Genomic DNA, 23,557 nt, shown 5'->3' with positions numbered 1-23,557 from the left:
AAAAGATGTGAGCCAGTTAGCCAGTTTGCAAACCAGTGCCTCGTTTGGGTTTCTTTCTCCGCTCACACACGTGCAACATTTCTCGCACACTCCCCACCCTCCTCCTCCCCTTGGCTACACCAGACGCTCCACACGTGCCGCCAAAGTGCTGATGGATGCGTTCCCCGCCTCGGCGGGTGGGCAGCAACCCACAGAAGCCTCCGGTTGCCTCGGACTCAAACCTCCCCCCGCCTGCCGCCTCTCTCGCAGTTTGGCCACAGCCGCAGCCAGAGTGAGCGTCAACGCTATCGCCAAGCCAACCAGACACGGTGCCAGCACGGCAGCCACCCGTGTGCCGTATGGAGCACGCTTTATCTGTGAGGATCACACACACAAGAGGCTACCTGATGAACCAATCAGTGTTCACGCTGCAAATCACCCCAAAAGCGCAGCACAAATAGCTCACACTAAGGGTGTAACGGTACATGGACTTGGAATCCGATTTTTCAGCACGGTGCAGTATTTTTCTGCCAACACTGATATCGGCCTGCTAGTGAGACCTCCTCCATCAAAGCTTGCTAGCTCAGTATGTCCGCGGTCTGGAATTATTTCCATGTTTTGCCTTTGAAATGTAAACATGCAATTTGCAATAAGTGAAAAGCGCTATTTATGCGAGAGGGGGAGTAAGGCGTCGTCCTTTGATATTTCTAAACTAATATCACATATCGCGCGCGGCAGCGTTATGCAGCAAAAAAAAACAAACCTCCCCGGCTACACCCAGTTTCTAATTTTACTGATTGTATTAGTCGAGATTGTCATACTTTGCACTTTACTTTGTTCTTATATGGATGTTTTATGTGTCTTATTTTGCACAACCGGTGTTTATTTCTGAAATGCATCCAGCAGCAACACAGTGAAAGAAGCATAATGTGCTCCTTGCACCATATTAGAGCTGCTGCCAATATCGGCATTGGTAGATATCATTAACACGGCCAATATCGAGCATCTCTAATTAAACATTTATATTATATTTATTTTTCATTATGACTGTCATTTTTTTATTCTAACCGTATTTATTGGAGAATTGGTTTCATCTGAAAAATCGTTAAAACTGATTACACAAAAGCTAAGCAGTTTTAGGTTTTGCTTCTTTTTTGGGGGGTTCTCAAATGGGGGTACTAGTACCCCTGGAGAACTTGAAGGCAATCCAAGGGGGAGATTTTAAAAATCTACAGTGTGTATGTATATATATATATATACATATATACAGTCGTCCCTCGCCACTTGGCGGTTTGAATTTTGCAGCTAATAAATCGGGCTTTTTCGTGGCTGAATATGGCCTATTAATAGTCAAAAAAATATTCACATTTAAGGAAATTAGATGTATTTTTTGCCTAAATCAAGCATAAAAAAGGCTATCGAATTATATCGAATAGTATTGTACATTGGTCACTAGGTGTCAGTAATTGTTCGGTGAGACAAGCACCAGACTTGATTGCCGGGACAAAAGGTTTTTATTGCTTTTATTGCAGGTTTCAATTATCTCACAACAGGCACAATAATAACATAATAATAATTAATAATAATAATAATAATACAGTCAAACCTGTCTATAGCGGCCACTAAAGGGAAATGGCAAAAGTGGCCGCTATAGGCAGGTGGCCGTTCTTGACAGGTTGGCGGCCATTTTGAATTGGTGCGCGCACATATTAACATGTCTGTGATTAGAAGCTTGTTGTCTTTGCAGATACATATAATTATACTGTTACATGTTGACCAGTAGAGGACACTGTGGGACTGCAAATAAAAGTTGTAAAGCACTACTAGGTTAATAAACCGCTGTTAATAAAGCGAATAAAGTGCATCGGTGACGTGAGTCTCTCCTTCCCCACAACAAGTGGCATTACAGTATTGACCAGTGCACATTGTCTCACACCAGGAAATAAACGGTGTAACTGTCTGCAACAAGCTCCAAAGAAGACGGCTTTTTTTATGTGGAACAACTGACAGTTTGTGTGGATCTTGTGAATGATTGTGACTGAGCTACAGCTCAGTAATTAAAGTCTACACACGACGGCTTCATTGTTAAAAAAACAAAACTTTTTCGTGCATGAAGCTTCTGCTTGAGTCAGCATTTTGGCTGCTACATGCGGTCAGATATTGACCAAGGGATACAAAATGGGTGGCCGCTATACACAGGGTCTATAACACGCAAATTTTCTGCAGGGGATTTTTCAGTGGCCGCTATAGGCAGGTGGCCGCTAAGACAGGTTTGACTGTAGTAACATAATAATCATCATCATAATAACATGGGTTATTGTTACTACGACAAGCTAGAGCTCAACTCTGAACCCCCGATGTCACTGCCAGTCTGGCACCCATTCTGCTCCCCTACTAGGTAAACTGTCTTAAATGGCTTATTTCCTCCTATTATGTCTACTATATTGGCTAATACGAGTGTAAAGGTGACTACACGGGTGCTTTTTCATGTCTAGAGGGCTCTAACAATGTTAAAAAACACATTTAGAAGATTGTAAAGGTTTTCAATGCTCTAACTCCAAAAATATTTCATTTTTAAAGAAGGAATCCTACTTTGCTGAAATTCACTTATCGTGGTCGGGTCTGGAGCCAATTAACCGCGATAAACAAGGGATTACTGTACATATACTGCATATATATATATATATATATATATATATATATATATATATATATATATATATATATATATATATATATATATATATATATATAGTTTCCACACTTAGAAAGGTATGAAGACTACAGAACCTATATGGCAGAAAAAACAAACACATTTTTAGAACGTTTAGAAATGAAGTTGTTTTTGCTGCAAAAAAATGCTGCACTCACATAAACGCTGTCAAAAACAAAGGCAAAAGAAAAGGCAAAAGAAAAATGCTGCAAATGCACACACAAACAGAAACAGCTACATGAGAGAAATGCTGAACGTTCCTGAACAAACCATATGTTAGCCAGGCTAACCGTGGACGCCCGGAAGAAAGTTGATGGAATGAAAAGGTAGATTTTTGTTTGTCTTTGTTAAACAATTGGCTGTAAAAATGCGGTGCTTTATAAAGCTGTAAAATATGACATCTTAAGCCTTTAAAGAGTGATATCTCACAGGTAGCCTGGCTAACCTCCGTCTCGTTCTGTGAATTTGCAGCATTTCTTTCACACAGTTGTTTTTGAGGGCTCGTGTGTGTTTTTTTGGGCATTTGCAGCATTTTTGTTTTATGTTTGTTTTCATCCTTGCAGCATTTTTTAATTTGCAGCATTTCCTCATTGCATTTCTTTGATGGAATTTGTGTGTTTTTGGTTTTGGATGATTTCTGTGTTTGGAGCGTTTGGATGTTGTTGTGCTTTTGCCCTTGTCAGTGATCTTGGGTACTTAACTAAACAAAAGTACTGTGCCTAAAATGAACCTAACGGTGACCTTAAAATGTACGTCCCGAGCTGTGACCATGGTAGGTACATACCGTTCCACCCCCAGCTCAAACAGTAATGTATAGATGGAAAGCTGCCAGCATCAAGTGAATGCCTGCTTAAATCCATGTTTGCACCCAGCGCCCAACAACACACCAAGAACTTGACTAGCCTAAAAGCGTGTTTCCCTGCAAGCAAACCGCAATCAAGATGGAATCAAGCATGCAGTGCAGCAGGAGAGTGATTGTTAACATTCTTTCCAGCACATAAATGTCACTTACATCAGCAGTTGCTGTTGGTGTGATAGTGGTAACGCTCTGAGTGGCAGCTGTAACATTCTCTTCAGAATCAAAGCTACTCAATAAACACTCATCACCTTGGCAACATGATTGCAATTAAAAAATACAAGTGTCCACGTAATGAGGCAATATTTAGCTCATGCACTCTGCAGCTATGACACTTTTTCCTCCTCTCTACAGGTTCTTTGTGAAAGTGCTTACCTGTCACTGCAGCACAGTTTGCTGTCAGAGTGAGTGTGAAACAAGCAAGCCGCCGCAGCAGCCGGCAGCCAGGACCCGCCATCAGTCACCCACTGCCACACACACACACACACACACACACACACACCGCAGAGATGTCTAACTAACCAGTCTCTGAGGTACGCAGTAAGGCCACCCTGAAGCCTCCAAGCAGAGACAGCAGCAATGCTTCCCTGCTGTCAGCACTATCAACCTGCTTTGTGTGTGTGTGTGTGTCTGTGTGTGCATGCCAGATAAGCTGCCCTCATATGTTTCCATGAAGCGGACCAAACTTCTGTGAAAGCCACCAGCTCTCTGCTGAAGCTGCATTTCAGCGCCAGATGCTTCTTTTTCGCAGGCGAAGCATATTTCTCCTTCCTCTCAAAGGATGGCCACATCAGTGCAAACACACTTTTTTTCCCTTCCCCATTACCTGTCTGAAGAGGAAACACACACACACACACACACACACACTAGTCAAAAAAGTCTTCCAAAATGCATAGACGAGGCGGAAGAAAGAGGTAAGTGTAAAACTGATATGTGGACATCTGAACATTAGTCTTTTATTTATGCATCCATCCATTTTCTATACTGCTTGTTGTCATTAGAGTGAGCAGGAGCCTATCCCAGCTGCAGGGGAGAGGCGGGGTACACCCTGGACTGGTCACCAGTCAATCACTGAGCACATAAACACACTCACATTCACACACCTATGCAGTGTTGCATTTATTTACAAATAGTTTTGGCGCTTGCTCATAAACACATCATAAAGGGATTGTTGTTACAAGCCCATACAGTCGATGGCATCAGCACTGTGCTTCTTAACACACCTCATATGCACCTTCTCTGCCAGAGAATAAAAAGCTGTAGCAGGAGGGATCAGTGTTGCCAGCTTAGCTTGTTGCTATATTCATGCCACTGTCCGTGAGTTAGCCATGTGACAGTTTGGTTTGTGTTGCCTTTAATGCCCTGTTTTATGCCTCGCCTCGCCTCTGCATTTGGGTACTGCTCGCTGCATTCTGGGGTCGTCGCTACAACACCTCCATGCTAAGACGTGACAATTTAGCCAGTATTCAGATCTCCCTAAATTCTGTCTTTCAAAAAAGGACACGAGCAACAAGGCGAGCGACTTTTTCTTATCTCATTGGACACTTTTGGAGACTGTGGCGTGGAAGCAAGTATCGCTATTCTCAACAAACAGCTCCATCTAAAAGCAATCAGAGGCTGCTCCGTCTTGCTTGTGACATTTTAAAGAACACAAAAAGAGGCAACAGAAGAAAGTATGTTTGCACACTTTGACATGCACACTTTGGGGGGATTTGAAAACACAATCTCCGAACTGAAAGGCAGATATGCTAAGCACTGCCTCACCATGCTGCCAACGTTAGACTTACTATTTGTCATTATTTTTATTTTTGTCTTCAGGCAGCAGCATGATGCTGCTAAAGCCCCTCAGAAGACTTGTCGCATCGTTTTAGGGTCTGGCTGCAGAGGTTTGGTCACACTGAGCTCCAGCACAATTAGGCAACAATGCCCATGGTTGAGGTGAGCCGTGTTTTTAATGAATACATTCAGAAAGAGTCTTTTTTTTTTTTACAGTCTAAACATTCCCTGCAGTGGTGGGCTGTGTACAGTCTTGTAGATTTAAAGTACGGAAAGGATGAACGGGAAGCCGTTCACCCGGGTACACCTGCACCCAATGTGAGAGCTGGATTAAACATTATGACAGGAAGGCATTCACGTAACAATATGTTTATTATTGCACTGCAATGCATCATACTGACAGATGTCTCTAATGTTTTGGCTGCTACGTAGCTAAAACGGGGAAAACTAAACATTTGAAAACCCTACAAGAAAGTCATAATTATGACTTGAAATTTGTATCTCATTTCTACTTTTCATCTCATTGTTTTATCTCATAATTTTGACTTTTTATCTCATAATTATGACTTTACTGGCTCATATATGAGTTTTTAATCTCGTAATTGTGACTTTTTAGTTCATAATTTGTACTTTTTATATCATAATTATGACCTTTTGTTTTATAATTTCATATTATGACTTTTTATCTCAAAGTTTTGACTTTAATCTCATAATTTCTACTTTTTATCTCAGAATTCTGACTTTTTGACTCATAATTTTTAAAATGTTTCTCATAATTATGACTTTTTAATCTCATAATTTCTACTTTTTATCTCAGAATTATGACTTTATCTCACAATTTCTACTTTTTGTCTCAAAATTATGACTTAATCTCATAATTTCTACATTTCATCTCATAATTATGACTTTTTGCCTCATAATGTTGCCTATATTTCTCATAATTATGACTTTTTGTCTCATAATTTTTACATTTCATCTCATAATTATGACTTTTTGCCTCATAATGTTGAGTAATTTTCTCATAATTATGACTTTTTGTCTCATAATTATGACTTTATCTCATAATTATCTAATAATGTTGACTTTTTAATATCAAAATTTCTACTTTTGTCATAATTATAACTTTCTTATGTCATTATTATGACTTTTTGATCTCATAATTTCTACTTTTTATCTCATGATTATGACTTACCTTTTCTGTGTTAGAAACTGGCTTCCATATAATGCTGTGTCTGCATGTGTGATTGTTAACTTCAGTTATGTTGGGATCAATTTGCACTGCATCTTCTCAAAAGAGATGAAGTGTTTATGTTGTCTAGTGGTTACAGAACACACACACACACACTTGACTTTGAGGTGGGAATGGAAAACAGAATGATTAAAAGAGGACAGACAACAACTCAAACTAATAAGAAAGATGTGTTTTATTATCAGACAAGACAGACAGACAGAGATGTTAGGACAGTTCATGATGGAAGAGACAGACAGAAGCAAACAGGATACAGGATGAGATGACACACATGCATTGATGATGTATTTGAGGCTACTCAAATGAACCCTGGTGGCCCAGGTGTGAGTGTTTGTGTGCTTCATCTAAGCAAAGCTGCAGAGAATTTAGGCATACATACTAAAAAAAAAACACACACACACACACTTACTGTTGTGAGAACTGACAAAGCGAGACATCACGTTGTTTTCTCACCCCTCTCACTGCCTTTGCGACTTAAACACCAAACCTTTACACCAACATCTGCTGACAGCCCCCAGAATACAACTGCGACAAGACATCCTAAATGGCAAAACATTACGTACACAAAATGATGTCATCAGAGAGGATTATATACTGGTGTCCAACTTCCTGCCTGCAACTTTTAAAAAATCTACTTTACTTGGTCGAAAATGTCCACAAACTTTCCCTGAAAAATAGCTGGGTAAGTTTGGAAATATTCCAAATTGGAAAGGTTTTGCAATCTATGACAATTTATGGGAAATAACCGGTAAATTGGGGTGATATGCACAAATAAGTATGGACTTTTTATTTAATAATTTTTATTTAATAACTAATAGAAACTGTTTTTTATGTATTTAAATTATTTTTATCTGACTGTTAACTTATTTGCTTGGAGTATTGATTGATTTCCCTCGAGGCAAACACAAAAGGTCAAATACGGTGATATTATCAAGATGTGCTGGGTTGAATGTAGTACATGGATTCAAATGCAGTACTCAAGTCTCAATATTGCTGTATTACAGGATTTTTGAAATACTCAGTGCATGTGGTGGCAGAAAGAACGGTGCATGCAAGGGGGGTTGCTGTGTGTTTGACTATACAGATAGATGTTCTAATATCTTTGAAAAGTTCATTTATATCAGTAGTTCAATTCAAAAGGTGAAACTCTTATTTTATAGCGATAGAGTGAAATATTTTAAGGATGCATATCTTCATTTTTTCCATCATTTTTGACGATTGTAGTCACAGCTGATAAAACACCCAAATTCATTGCGAAAAAGTTCAATATTGTAAATTACTGGTTTGCACTCTGATCAGCTGAAATGAACTCCTAAGCCTTTAATTGGTTCCTTAGTCTGAATTGAACTCTGAAATCAAATAACTTTTGCACTATACAGTACACTCAATGAATTGATGAATTTAGCTGTTTCAATTTTGTTCCAAGATGCCTTCATGTCAACACGTCATGTTGGTTATTCAAGTTTCCAATTTGGATGTTTCCAGAACGTTGTAACCTGAAAAGCTCCTCAGTTCTGGTTGCGATCTAGTGTGCGTATGCAGGAAGTGAGTCGGGTTACTAGTGATCCACATCAAAAACCTGTGGCCTCATGTACAAGTCGGTACTCTCAAACTGCATTCTGACATTTTGGCTCCTTTCTCAATAAGAACACACTTACTTACAATCACTATGGAACAAAATCCATCAGCCACTTAGGCCTTAAATAAATAACTGTGTAAGTCATCTCTCTGGGCTCTGGCAGCGTGTGTTAGGATTCACTACGTATTTTGTAGACTCAAAAAATGATATTGCATAAAATGCTGCAGACCTATGGAGTATTACCTTGGTAGCATGTAACTAGTAATTGCTATATTAAATAAGGTGCTTGATGTGAAGGCACAGAAACAGAAAGAAGCAGATATGATTATGTGCCCCCCTCCCCTCAGTTGACGTCCCCCCACTCCACCTCTGGCTCATCATCCAGCCTGAGGATGAGGTACGAGAGCAGCTGAAAGAGGTTCTGCCACAGCAGCACAGCCACATAAAAGTAAATGTCGCTTACGTCCGTCTGGCATATGTCGCCGGCGTAGCTCATGTCGCACACACAGTGGAACTTGTTGACCAGGTTGCGGCAGTAGCCTCCGTTCAGACAAGGGTTGGATTTGCACTCATCCACCTCCTGCTCACACCTGCATGTACACACACAGGGGTGGGAGAGATGGTTTTTTCTTCATAATTTTGATGATTATAGCTTAGAGCTAGCTAATAAAACCCACACATTCAGTATCTGAAAACATGTTAAAGTCGTGAAAAAGTAATTTCCTGAGCCTTTAACTTATTCCATACCAAAGACGTATTTATACGATTTTATTAAGAACGCCCAATTCCAAATATGTATTTATGTCTTTCAGGGGTTTTTTCGCGAGATGCAAAAAGAGGTGATGATGCAACCGCACACTAATAGATGTCACTTTTAGAACAGTTTTAAGCCATAAAAACGGCCACAAGGTGGCAGAGGCGCATTTGAGATGACAGCAAGGAGGAAGTGGAAGAGCGTGTAGGAGTGTAGCATGAAGAAGGTTACGCTTTGTAGGGAAATTTTAACATTTTAGAGCGCACACGCATGCACACACACAGTTCAGTTCCAAATGTGAAAATTGTAAATAGTTCATGGTGTTATATTTGTAAATAAATTGTTATTTTGATGGAAAACAACCCTTTTTGTAGTGTTTAAGTTGTGGTATAGTGGTTTAGATATTTGAGCTGTCCCAAAAGCAAAATATTTGCGTCAGAGTGAAATTTATGCTTGAAATGTATCTTTTCACAAAAATCCCTTTTTTAGTCGACAACTGATATGTTCCTGAAACCTACCTATGTTCTACTGCTGATTACCAAAGAACGGAAAAAGGTAGAAACAAACTTTTTTTTGTGATGAAAGACGGGAGTCTAATCTTTCTTTTGGTAGGTTTATACAGCCATAGAATATAATATTCTGTGTGCCTTGAAAGAGCAGTCAAAATCGTCTAAAATGATACTGAGGAGGTTGTCTTTTGAAAAATGACTGGGATTGAATGACTAAATTGGTCTTTTAGGCTAACTATCAAATAACTTTTGTACGATGTTCTAATTTAATGAGTTGCACCTGTATGATGTACACAGAAATTCTTTTTTTTTTTTAAAGGGGATTCATTATAGATGTACCTGCTAGCAGTTCGCAGTTTTTTATGTTTCTTTTATGATTAACACTGTTTAACACAAAACGGAAGCGGTTTTCTGGTACCGACGTACATACCGAACTGTGATTATGGCTGATGAACTGGTGATTGGTTTATTGTAACCAATTAAAAACAAGGAGTCATTTCAGTTGGTTGGCCCCATTTTACCTCTGTAGCAGCCCCAGGCCAAGCAAGACAGAGGACGTTATCAAAGACTTTCCAAACCGTCAAGTCGTTTTGTATGTTTGGATTTGTGCAAGGTGTTGTCACTAATAAGCGGCGAGAGGACTCATCACATTAATTATGCAACATGCCGACAGTATCTTTGGACTGAGTTAGTGCAGTTCAATTATTTCTTAATATCTACAACGAAAATAATTTGTTTCCATCATACCGGTGTCCAGTGAAACCAGGCAGGCAGTCACATGACAGCGCACGTTCAGTGCAGTTGCCTCCATTGAAGCAGGTGTAGTTTCTGACATCATCTCCACATACAGACACAGGAAGCTTGGGCCGCCTGGGAGAGGACAGGTAGATAAAAAAAGCTTAATTACACATTACGTGTATTGTTTGTTACCCACTAGAGAGACAAAAGAAGCTTACAGGCAAGCTAGTGTAATCAGATTACAATTATCTGGCAACTATTGAGCAGCTGGACAAGAAATCCCATGACCTTCATTCTTTTGCCTGGAGCAGTGCGGCTTTGTTGCAAAATATCTGTTGGTAGCCCTAAATAGTTACAAAATACAAGCTTTTCCCCACTTTTTTTTGACAAATGTACAACTTTGGTGCAATAAGAATCATTTTTGAAGCACAGCTGTCACTCTTTTTAGACAGTGGGAATGTGTTATTTTTTCTTTTTTAAACAAACACCCGTACAGGCGGCGTTAATATTAGCTTTGCTTGGCATTTTGTCGCAAAAAAAAAAAACATTGTGCATGACATTTTCGAGTCAAAGCAGGAAACAAAAAGGCAGCACCTGAGAAAAAGGTAAAATAAATAAAAAAAACTTACACATTTCTGACAACAATGTACCAAGGAATTTCTTCAACCTGCTCACTGGAGAGGAACACAGGGAGAGACGGGGGAAGGGGGTAGAAAGAGACACAAACAAAACAAAGTCAGTTTGATGAAAACTTTACAGCATGGATGTTCCCAGTGAAGGGAGACGTGCGGCTTGTCTGGTGGTTTGTTTGCAAAGGTTCTAGTGCACGGGAAAAAATCGAGTCAAAATGCAAGGAGCTGCGTGTTTATGGGATAAATGGTTGGCGGCGTTCCCCTGCCTCTTCTCCGAGGCAAACAGGAGATGAGAGGGAAAGAAAGTGCCGCTGAACCAGTGAGACACCGCAGCAGACGGAGGCCTTTTCTGGCTGACACTAGAATAGAAATGCATCTTCAGTAGGGCTTGCTGCAGGCGTAGACAGAGATGGAGGAACATTAGCGTGTAGCGTAGCATCTTGCCTGTCATGGTGTGGTCCCTCGTCTCAGCAATTTAGCATTTTTTTTAATTTCTGTTTACTAACTAACATTCAGTAGCTAGTAAAACTGTTCAGATGTAACAAAAGTCATCTTAACAGGATGGCATATTTCCTCATTTCATAGACAATTGATAAATAACGTTACCAGCCACGACACTATGTACACCTGCACTATGTATCTATCTGTTGGCATCTCATAGGATAGTTCTTTTCTATTCTTGTTGATTCTGTGAGATGTTCCTAGAACTGTTGCCCTCACAATTTAGCAACCAAAACATTAAGACCACCGGTGTCAAACACAGCCACAACAATAAACATGTTTATTTATTTATGTACTGATGAATACCTCAGTTGAAAAGGGCGATGCAGTAATGGAAGTTTGTCAGGCAAAACCTTTGTTAGTACTGTATGTGTGCTTTACTTAATGGGTTTCCATGAAGCTCTGTGGAGGTATAGTTCATGGGCAAAGGGTACTTGTCAGCCCTCTTGTTTTCCCTGGGAAACTCCCATATTTTGCCCTTTTTTCCCGATGCCCTTTTGTTTTAATAGTTTCCCATAAATTCCCCATATTTTAACTTTGATTAAAGAAATAATAAAATAAATAAATCCTTTCTGGTACTGCTGGAGCAGCACAGCTCGAGCACCATACCTGTCAACCCTCCAATTTTACTCTTGTATTTTGCCCTCCTTTCCTCTCTGGTACTGCTGGAGCAGCACAGCTTTCGGTCCGCTCGGCAACACTCGGCCAACATCGACATAACGCATCCTGTACCCGGTAAAGTCAGGCCTTCAAAATAAAAGCATGCAGCATGCAAGTAAAATACCACGGTTGCACAGTAGGCAGTGGAGGCGGGGCTTTCCACCACAACCTAGAAGGTATCAATCTACCAATAAATGTATTATTGTTCAGCTTTGGTTGACGTCTGTTCACAACTGCTGTTTTGCTACAGCTCTTTTTTGAAGTGATCATAGAGTATTATTTTGTGCAGGCGTAATGTGAGAGCAAACATATTGCCATGTCTTCCTTATTCTGACAACCTGGACTTACTTGCAGAGGGGTCCAGTGTAATTCTCAGGGCACAGACAGGCATACCTGTCAGGCCCATGCAGGCACGTCCCGCCATGTGCACACAGGTGGTTTTCGCACACGTCGACCTCCTCCTCACAGTCCACTCCTGTGTATCCAAGTTCGCAGGTGCACTGGTAGGTCAGCCCATTGACGCTGCAGTTGCCATGAACACAAGGACGGGAGGCGCATGTGTCAGTGAAGAAGCTACAGTGTCTCCCTGCCCAGCCCTCAGCACAGCTGCAGTTGAAGGCGTTGAACAAGTCCTGGCACTCCCCTCCATTCAGACACGGATTGGGCATGCACACGGGCACCCCGCTGCAGCCGACCAGCGGAAGACTGAGTGATGTCTGGATGAACTGCTGCTCCTGCAAGCGTGGGAGGTTCACCTGAGAGGAGCTGAAATAAGGCAGGGCAATGCCGCCCAGCTCCACTGTGCCCAGACACCCAGCTAGTGACCACCCTGTGTCTGGAGCCAACCCTCCCAGGAAGATGTCCACTCCCTGCCTGAGGAAGTCCAGGTTGCCCCCTTGACCTCTAGAGGTGCGAGCTTCGTCTACTTCATCATCCAGCACCAGAGACCACTGAGACATCTGAGCCCAAGGTGCTGTCATGAACAAGTGGACACTGTGCCACTCGCCATCACTGACAATCCTCGCGCTCCTGAGACTGACTATGGACACTCCTCTGTTGTCTTCCTCCTTCTCTTTAGAGTCTCTGGTGGTGCTGTGAAGCTCCATGAAGAGGAAGCCGTCCTGAACAGAGAGGGTGACAAAGGCGGAGTCCTTTTCCGCATGAAGAATAGCAGCGTTGCGTTTCCGTGTGCGCAGGTTCACAGAGAGGTTAGTTAGGTTGCGGAAAATGTGTCCATTTCCTCGATAGACTAGCACAGTGCTGTCATTCAGGAAAGTGGCATTGGAGTAACCTGGGACGACAGGAAAACACACGTTAGCATCCTTTTAAACCAACACAAAGGAACAATATTTGGTAACATAAAATGGGTTCAAAATGGTCCCCAAATGCACCACTATCTCTGAGGCAGTAGAAGTATAAGATTTTCGGGAAAAACAATAATGATGAAGATATAATGCAATGTAACAATTTATATTACAACATGCACTATACATGAATGTGCAAAGGTCTGCACCACCATTACATTTGTTGTTTTAGCAATGCCATAATGACCGTAACAACTCCAGTACTACAATGTAGCTCTTCCAAGACTGAGCTGTTCACAAAAGTGAAGTGACGTAATTGTGTTCATCACCTGTGTGTTCATTACGAGGTGACTTCCTACACAAAATGTCAATACATCAACAGATTTCATCCAAGAACTCAAGTAACGATGCAACATTAAAGAAAGCTCATGTCGTAATTTTCTCTACAGTGGTAGTTATCAGTTCCGCAAGTGAGTTAATCACTTAGTATATGGGTGGCTTAAAGTACAAATTACCAATAATCCTAGTTTTCAAAAAACCATAAACTGGGTTCAAGCTACTTTACGGAGCACAGAGACTGTGTGGGTGGATTGAGGCCGCTAAGCATGTTACATGATGAGCTACACAGTGATCACAAACTGGAAAAGAGGTCAAAGGTTGGGTAACATAGTGTTAATAAGAGTATTCATGTTCTACTGGTGCTTGTGTGGGTTTTCTCAAAGTGCTCCCACAGTCCATAGTATTTTGTCTAGATGTGCTCCTACTAATGACCGGTACAGAGTGTACACCGCCTGATTATAGGATCCACGTCACACCCAGAAAATATAGTCCCAGATCCCTAACTAAATGAATAACTCAGCAGACAAATGAACTAGGTACACCTCCATAACATAAGAATCCAATACAAGAGCTGCTTAAAGTATGCTTTTACAAAGATGATAATGCCTAGTATTCTTTGATACTCTCTGATACAGATGTGTGATACCTGGTTCTAATATTTTGACTCCATGAGAGGTTTTAGATTGCATCACATGTTGTGATGTAAAAAGAATGATCACTTACATTCATATCCTTGGTTCAGCATCTTGCACTCAGCATCTGTAGGGCACGGAGACAAGTCGCACCACCTGACATCTTCACAGTGCCGCCCTGCTGTGCTGGGTGGGCAGGTGCAGGTGAAGTCGTCCCACATGGAGTAACACAACCCTCCGTTCAAACAAGGGTTCCTCTGAAGAAGAGACAATAGATTACTGTCAAGTTATTATGATATATTGTATTCATAATGAGTAACTACATGAGTGGTGTCCAAGTGGGCTATTTACAGCCCTTTTTTATTGGCCCTCGGCATATTGTAAGAATAAAAGTAACTAATTATTAATGATATATCTTACTAGATATTACAATAGTTTTCTTAGTCTGCCTACAACACAAAGATAAGACGATGTTATATTGAGATAGCTTAGCATATATTGACTTACATTGGATTGGTTTTAGCATCTTTAATGCACAGAATGTATCAAGTGGCCGCTCACAACCATCAAATTGTCTTAACTACTTTACGTCTGCTGTAAAATACACTGACAACTGCGCGGAGTCTAAAGCAAAAACACAGTTAATGGAGGGCTTTGGATTGGGCTGTAGTATCCACTTACACTGCAGGTATTGTCTCCAGTGCAGCCAGCAGTTACATTCTCCATAAGCTGCAAAGGGAATGTTCTCACCAGGGTATCCAAACCAAAAAACTGCAGCCTCCTGTCGCTTATCCGCAGGTCTTGGATGCATCCTTTAAAATATCCACCAAACACTGCGGTAGCATCTTTCTCCAGCAGACCTCCAACATAGACAGTGTCTCCAGCCTGCACATGGACTGTCCTGACTTCCACCTCAGCTTGTTTGTGAGCACCCACGTGCAGCTTCATTTGCCTTCTTGCCACCTCTACATTCACTATGTGGACTTCCCCATCATTGACCACACTCTCTCCCTTCAGGATCTCGACGTCGCTGAGCTGAGCTGTGACCACGCCATCCTCCAGCCACACGTGCAGGTACTGGCGGCTGCTGTTCGCCACGGCCAGCAGGAGGCCGTTGGGCCTCCGGGTTCGCAGGAAGAGAGAGATTGAGAGATTGTGGCCCAGGTCATCTGTGACAGTGAAGGCAGCATAACTGAGAGAGTCCTCATTCCCAAAACGTGCGGTCACATGTTCTGTAGATGAGGTACAAGATAAAACAGTAAATGGGCTTTGCTTTAATAGTGCTTTTGCAATAGCATCTTATTCATACCTATACGATGCCACTAAAAAATTATTCAATAAAACACACATGATTCAGCATTAGGAGCAATAGGGGTTTAGTGGCTTTCTCAACAGTGGAGCAAGGGAAGCGGGGATCAAACCAGCAACCTTAATTTAAGATATGGCCAAATAAGGTTAAAGGTAACCATAGGAAGGAGTTATATACAGTATCTAATATATCAATATATATTCATAATTGTTACTGTATGTGCTACATACATTATACGTACATCTGCAAAGTTTTTGATTTCATTACTGCAATAGACTCTTCTGTTTGGTGGTTGCTTGTTAAAATTGGACGACTGAATTTAGTAGGGATAACATCCGTGTCAGGTAGAAGTAAATGTATTACACAAAATAGTATTCAAATAGAATAATATGGCAAGCAATGATTTAGTTACATGAAAACAAGACAATGGAAATATTTTTTTGGTTTGCAAATGTTTTTTTTTTTTGCTTTCAAATCCATTTTTTGTTTGATTGGATAAAAAGACACAAATTTCTCTCCATATACACCCACAATAATGAACATATTGTTAAAGTAATACTTCTCTGACAGTGTCAGTCAAGTCTTAGCCTTATCTTTGTAAACGTTCTGTTTCAGGTCATATACTGGATCTCATTCAAGTGTGCAGGTGTACCTAATGATGTGTCCACCCATTGAATTTAGCATATACTGTAAATGAACTGAATTGGCTTACGATGCAACTTTCTAGTAGGTGACGGTGTATCAGTGAAAGATCTGAAGCAGGAAGAGGAAACCTTGCAACCAGCAGCCTGCATGCATGTCCGTACAATGTCAGCACTTTCCAATATGGGTTGCTCACCTTAAGTCCTAGGACTTTCATATAGCGCATGACCCAAGACAAGGCACACACACACACACACACACACACACACACACACACAAAAGGCGTTTCCTACATGTAAAGGAGGAATGCGTTTGTGAGCGTGTCATAGCGTGTGATCACTAATCTGCTTTACAAGATTTAAGAGGCTATAGATATCCACTGAGGAAGAACTTGACTATTCATACATTTACATGTAGGTACAACAGAAGCAAATGTTCAGACTAACTTATCATTTCTCTCTGCTGGATAATACTAAAATAGAACCCCCTTTATTCCAAAAAGTCAGATTAAAAGACCTCTTCTACAAGCCTTTAACGTGGCTTTTGAATGGCCCAATCTTTACTCTCCTTTTAGCCATTAAACAAAGCAACCCACACTTCACTTGATCTCAGGTACAGTATTTCCCAACAATATGGAAATATTATTGCAACAGAGAGCTACAACAAATCCAGTTGTTGACACCTGCACAATCGGATCCAATACAAGAGCTTGACAAGAATAATGATGCTGATTTTTGGTTGATTTAATAATGTTTTGGTTGGTTAATTTAATAATGTGTTATTATTAGGGATGCTCCGATCGATCGGCCTCCGATAGATATCAGCCGATTTCCGTGAAAAACACATGATCGCCACATGCCGGTAAATGCCGATCACAAAGGCCGGTCGCAGTGTGGCGGCGACACGACAATTCATGTAATGACAACACAAGCATGACATGAATGTGCATGTCTTCTGTGTCATGTAGTGAGAATCAACACAAGTCTGTAAAACCTCAATGGTTTCAGTTTGAAGGCTACACCAATCAATGATTCTCAATAGTATTTGAAATCGGGGGGGGGGGCCTGAAAAACATTTCTGTGGTCTATGGTGGGGATGACAGAAAATAATTGAGAACCACTGCTTTACACACTTTGCCTAGCTGTCACTGACGGCTAGTAGCGTAGAATTAAACAATGTATGAGTGTATTGATGTTTCCAAACCTACCCTCTTCACAGTCTTGTCCCTCGTAAGGCCTTGGACACTGGCACTGGTAGCTCTGCCACAAGTTGACACACTCTCCATTGTTTTGGCAAGGCACATCCAAGCATCGGTCCCGATGGCTGCAGCCAGGGGACACGTTCACAGCAGAGTGACTCAGCCACTCCTGAGGGACAATTAGTTGCCAGTCCACAAAGACATCCTGCATGCAGCCGATGAATGCTGGAGGTGGCAAGTCCTCAACAGGGCTTTGTGAGTTCTTGAGTACTCCTCCAATGAAGGTGTTCTGAGGAGGTGATACCAGGCCAACCATGGTGCTCTGGACCGGGGCCGCCTTGTAGCATGACTGGCTCTCACATTTTGCAGCATCATCTAGGAGTCTAAGACTCAGTACCCAGTTTGTGAGTACTGCCTCAACAGTGTGCCACTCTCCATCTGTGACTCTGTGCGACAGCTCCAAAGCCCCAATTCGACTCTCTGCTCGGACTCCATCAGATGCTTCCCTCCTCAGGTTGAGATGAAGCTGCCCCTCTTGCAGCTCCAGGCTTAGCAGTAGTCCCCTGAGACTTCGCTGGAACAATAGCGCATTGGGCAGAGCCGTCTTAAAGCTGAGGGTGATGTTAGATGAGACCTCGGCATCCACAAGGGGGCTCTGGAGCAGCAAGTGCCCGCTGTGTTCAAAGGAGAAGGTGGTGGGGTTTTTGCAGAGGGGGCCGGTGTATCCAGGTGAGCAGGAGCAAGTGTAGCCCTGAGTCCCGTCTAATAGGAAGGGAGAACAGGAGCCTTGGTTCTGGCACTCATGGCCGTCACAACCCACCAACCTCACGTCACAGTTTGCACCTCCATAAAGGTAACCATTGCTACGCTTTTTGATGCAGTGACAGATGTACCCCCCATCATGCCTCTCACACCTCCCCCCATTGTGACAGGGGCTGGGATCACAGTGGTCGATGACTTCTTGGCAGAGGGAACCTGTATGAATGAAATCACAGGAACATGAGTATGTAGTAAGTAAACACTATGGACTAAAGTATGCAGACACAGTTCATAGCTGTGCACATATCCAAAGAACAGGCAATGGCCCACTTAAAAACTTAACACTTCCATTTTCATCAAAGTTGCAAAGATCTGTCATTTGTGTATACTAGTCCCACTGAATAAGAGAAGTGTCAAACACAAATATTCCTCTCAAGTTAGTTAAACAGTAGGTCATACATATCGTACAGTCGTCCCTCGCCACTTTGCTGTTCTAATTTTGCAGCTTCACTCTATCATGTTTTTTAAATAAATATAATATATAATAATAATAAACAAAATAAAATAAATAATTTATATAAAAAATATATTAATAAATCGTGCAGTTTCATGGTGCATATTGAAGCAAATGTTAGCATGTTATCGCCTAAATATGGCTAAATGAACTAAAATACATATATAAGGCATTCAGAAGACGCATTCAAAGATGCTGTGAATGCTATGTAGTATTCTACACTGGTCACTAGGTGTCAGTAATGTTACTGTAACCAGACATGACCGCCGGAACAACAAGCATTAAGTAATCTCACAACAGCCAACATCACTTCCTGTCCGCCTGCCACTCAGCTCCACTAGGGAACACATTCATAGCGACACACACCAGCACGAGTGTGGTGTTTTTTTTTCATGTCTTTAATGGCTAATTTACTCTTATTATGTCTACTGTATTGTGTAATACAAGTGTAAAGGTGACTTTGGGGTGTTAGTTCATGGCTAAAGGGCCAACAGTGAGCAAGACCCTTCTTTCTTCTTTAACTCGTTCTATAAATAGCTGCACGGTGGCCTGGAAGATCTGGGTTCAAATCTCGATTGGGCATCTCTGTGTGCAGTTTGCATGTTCTCCCTGTGCGTGCGTGGGCTTTCTCCGGTTTCCTTCCACATGTCCAAAAATATGCATGTTAGGTTAATTGGTGACTCTAAATTGTCCATAGTTGTGAGTGTAATACAGTATGTGCCTTGCGATTGGCTGGCGACCAGTCCAGGGTGTACCCCGCCTGTCGCCCAACATCAGCTGAGATAGGCTCCATCATATCCCTGCGACCCAAGTGAGGATATGCGGCCTAGAAAATGGATGGATGGATAGTTCTAAAAACTAACACAAAACAACACCATGTGTCAAACCCATTTGTATATGTTTCAACATGAACCAGAATTGCCACTTGACTAGTCCACGTGGTTACTTGCTTAACTCACGCACATTTTACATAATCCTCTTAACATCTTCTTTTTATACATTTCAAATGTTTACACTATTGTAAAAATAATAGACATTACTCTGATGACAAGCAGACATAAGGCCTGCTGCTAGTTTTCCCCCCAAAACATTTGAGGAAAAACAGCTATTACTACAAAGATGCTGTTACCTGTTCCAAGCAATAGAATCACCCATATCCACGGTATGTGCCTCCGCATCATGCTGTCATTCTTTCCCCCAGAGATGCCCCCTAAACTTGTTTAAGTACACCATATTAGTGTGAGTGTACACAGGCCGTCCATGAGGAGGTCTGCTTCTTGTCTGCGTCTTTGCAGCCGTGCGGGGCTGAATAGTTGGGGACCGGCAAAGCCAGATCCTAAGGATTAAACTAATGCTATTTAGCCACCTTACTGAGTCATTGCCACCAGCATGGAGTCCAATTTAGAACATAGCTCCATCAGTAGCAGCTCCCAGATTTACTTCAACTCATTGCAAAAGCAAATCGTTTTGTGTAAGACGGAATAAAAATAATCAGCTTTTGTAATCCAACAGTATTATTCAAGGCACATGACACTAAATAAGTCTGAGTGCCAACAATATTCAGTAGGTACTGTATTTATGAAAACATTGCATGCATTATTGTCCATAGCAATTACACCAAAGGTGATATACTTAACTTAATTGCCAGGTTTTGTGTGGTTTTGGTCTCCCTTCCTAAAGCATCCAAAGTAGTATTACATAACCCAATCGGTTGAATCAAAACATTTTAAATATATCTCCCGGGCCTGTCAGAAGCTAGTCATTCCTTGCCCTAAGTACGCACACATTGTAAATTGGCATCATTGCATGCAGAACACTCAGGAACTACCTACCACTGTGTGTAGCCATCAGTAGAACATGCTGAAATAATTGCACTTTATTCATCATACCTGTTGTTCCTGCAGGACAGCTGCATATGTAGCCTGCAGCATGTCGCGGGTCATAGTGTTCAGGTAGGAGAGGGTCGCTACCAAAAAGGACCTGCCATGACTTCTCGATGCAGCGGCCTCCATTCAAACAAGGGTTACTGCCACACTCGTTGATGTCTATTTCACATTGACGCCCTGCAAATCCTGAAAATAAATATGCAATGGCGTAATTATTATTTTTAGTAGTGGAAGAAATAGTACAGTAATGCTTCAATACAAACTTTTTCCTTTGCCTAATATAATAAAATTCAGTTTTGATCACCACAGACAGAGAGTTTCTTCCTGTGGCTGTAGTTTACAGTGCTATATCAACCTAACATACAGCTAAATAAACAACATAACAAAAGCCACAATTAAAAAGGCAGGGTCAAAGACAACCACAATGTATCCATTTGGACATGTCCTCTCATGCTCACTAACCAGCAAACAAACAAACAAAGTCGCTGTAAATATATACTGTATATATAAATTATTTCCTTCTAATCAATGCAAGAATCCAAATATACAGACATTGTATTTGGAAAGCGTAATTTACCTGGCCAGCAATGACAGGTGTAATTACCCTGACTGTCCTTACAGATGGCGCTGTTGAAGCAAGGTTCAGAGTCGCATGATGGCTTCAGGCCCTCACAGTGTCTGCCAGTGAAGGCTGTGTGTGAGCAGTCACAGCTGTATCTGCGACACATTAAACACATTACTTCAACCCTTGTGTAACCAAATTTACTCTAATATTTCTTCTTGGTAACTGGATAATACATTTGCAAGGCCTTTGCCAGGTCTACTTACTCGTCCACTCCATCTACACACAGAGCTCCATTATGGCACGGCTCGTCTTGGCACTCATCTATGTTGATTTCACATTGGTGTCCTTGGAAACCGGGTGGGCAGGTGCAAATGAAGCCACCAGCATTGCCGTGGCAACTGCCTCCATTGAGACACGGCTGTGATTGACACTCATCAATCGGGACCTCACAAGTGGCCCCTGAGACAATGAAAGCAACACAGATATCAGAAGGGAAAATGAGAGGAGCTTTAATGTGGACAAGCTGTGATCATGCATGCTTTTATACCACAGCAGCTGTCTGCTGGAACAAAAAGCACTATTATATAATATATCCCTTCCTTGTATGCCTGCACTTAAAACAATGTGTCCACAGAAAGCAAAAATATTTTTTTGCACCTTTCAGCAGAATAATATATTCTCCATTGCCTCTCAACTATACTAGAAATACTGTAGATGTATTGCATAACTGGTAGTGAAAAGATGAATAAAAATGGCTGGGTTAGGTCACAAAATTAATAAAATAAAATATGTGATCAGTTTTAATTGATATCCAAAATATTTCACAGTACTGCACACACTTCTACTTGTTTCCAGCACATGCAGAGTATATATTTTAAGGTTGCAGTCTATTTTTGTGTATTTGATAAATGTTGTTCTGCTCTTGAGGTCATAACAAATCCAATACTGTGTTTCCTCACTCACCAGTGAACCCAGAGGGACAAAGACAGGAGTAGCGACCAACTCTGTCCACACAGGTGGCTCCGTTCACGCAGGGCTGAGAGACACATTCATTGACATCAATCTGACAATGAGCGCCCTGGAAGCCCGGCACGCAGAAGCATGCATAACCGTCCCCGCGGATTCGACACAAGGCCTGGTTTTGGCACGGGTTTGGTGAGCACAGGTCCACAGCTGGGGTCGTCCCCAAAGGAGATGTACCTATAAACACACAGAATGAAGGTACTAAACATACCTGAACATGTACGGTTATCACAAGTCGGTTCAGTACTATATCACTGACCCTGGACACCTCCTAAATCTTACAGAATCCAGTATGAGTACTATATTCAAAATTTGGTCCTTACAAAGATAATAATGCTCTTTGTTGTCATTTTGTTCTTGCTTGACTTTATTCAATCATTCATTTTGTGCCGCTTATCCTGGCAAGGGGTTACAGGTGAGCTTGAGCCTATCCCAACTGTTGAGAGGCGGGGTACACCATGGACTCGTCACCAGTCAATCACAGGACACATAAAGCATAGACAAACCACCATTCACACTCACATTCACATGTATGGACAATTGACAGTCTCCAAGTAACCTAACATGCATGTTTTTGAGCTGTGACAGGAAACCAAGTAAGCTCTCTTGCTATTTCACTTTGATCTCATCTGCCATGGTGAATCTTTTCACTCATACAAAAGCTTTTTGCAGCGTTGTTTCTCAGCAGTTGTCTAATTACAAGGTCTCGAAGGGCCTATGAATAGCATTAGGGCTGTGTGTTTGAGTGTTGTGTTTGGAGCCCTTCAATTAAGTCAAATGTTGCGCTACATACTAATTGGAGGATCATACCATGAGGTTCCTCAAAAGCAACGGAAATATCAGGTACAACAACGCATGATTATGTTTCACGTCACTTTCACGCTAAATAAGACTTAGGGTTTTCAACGCCAGGTGATTATTCTGTTATTTCACATGTCCATTATCACGGAATAGTGACTCTGTTTTTTCTGCAGGTTCAGAGCAAGGACACTGGAGGTGTCATAGCAGGTACGATTCTAAAGGTACAATTCTCAGTTATTTATTCCCAGATACTGATTCTCAGTAGTTATAACACAAGGTTAAAATGTAATATATTCTTCTCAGATTAATAGAATTTGAATAAACAGCCCAAGCTGTAAAAATGTCCTCTTGCCTACCAAGGAAACTAAATCTTCAGATCCTACATCACGGCCACCTTGAGGTTGGCCATCCGTCAAAAAAATATCTCAGACAAATGGTTTCTATCAAGGAATCCCTAAATCACCATAATCCAGGCAGAATAAATGGGAAGTACCCAGAAGCACAGCTCGTATGAGGCGCAGAGGCACACAATCAGATGAGCAAATGTTGCTTGCATAGATGATAAACCCTCCTCACACTCCTCACCACTTCAAGAATAATCTTGAAAGGAACTAAGTGGTTATTTCAGGGATATGAAGT

The 23,557-nt window shown here is 41.5% G+C and overlaps 1 protein-coding gene across 5 annotated transcripts in view; it reads right to left on the bottom strand.

Moving 5' to 3' along the window:
- crb1 (crumbs cell polarity complex component 1) overlaps positions 1 to 23,557 on the bottom strand; it is a 48,791-nt gene that overhangs the window by 21,867 nt on the left and 3,367 nt on the right. For 2 of the 5 annotated variants that reach the window (XR_008572669.1, XM_054789325.1), the window contains exons 3-13: positions 22,058 to 22,294; positions 21,358 to 21,553; positions 21,107 to 21,246; positions 20,533 to 20,715; positions 17,380 to 18,345; positions 14,903 to 15,453; positions 14,313 to 14,478; positions 12,295 to 13,237; positions 10,783 to 10,827; positions 10,163 to 10,285; positions 8,616 to 8,742 (exon numbers count right to left, since the gene is read on the bottom strand). Coding sequence is in view for 4 of the 5 variants with exons in the window: in XM_054789325.1 (XP_054645300.1) it covers positions 8,616 to 8,742; positions 10,163 to 10,285; positions 10,783 to 10,827; positions 12,295 to 13,237; positions 14,313 to 14,478; positions 14,903 to 15,453; positions 17,380 to 18,345; positions 20,533 to 20,715; positions 21,107 to 21,246; positions 21,358 to 21,553; positions 22,058 to 22,294 (3,677 nt within the window). In the remaining variant the exon portion in view is untranslated. Of the gene's footprint in view, positions 1 to 97; positions 355 to 4,084; positions 4,379 to 8,615; positions 8,743 to 10,162; positions 10,286 to 10,782; positions 10,828 to 12,294; positions 13,238 to 14,312; positions 14,479 to 14,902; positions 15,454 to 17,379; positions 18,346 to 19,772; positions 19,959 to 20,532; positions 20,716 to 21,106; positions 21,247 to 21,357; positions 21,554 to 22,057; positions 22,295 to 23,557 lie in introns of those variants that run through there. The other 3 variants (XM_054789323.1, XM_054789324.1, XM_054789326.1) reach the window with 3 other exon arrangements.

The sequence above is a fragment of the Dunckerocampus dactyliophorus genome, chromosome 10 (genome assembly GCF_027744805.1).
Source record: "Dunckerocampus dactyliophorus isolate RoL2022-P2 chromosome 10, RoL_Ddac_1.1, whole genome shotgun sequence".
NCBI lineage: Eukaryota > Metazoa > Chordata > Actinopteri > Syngnathiformes > Syngnathidae > Dunckerocampus > Dunckerocampus dactyliophorus.
Note: the sequence above shows the minus strand (reverse complement) of the source record. Positions and strands in the feature narration are given on the sequence as shown.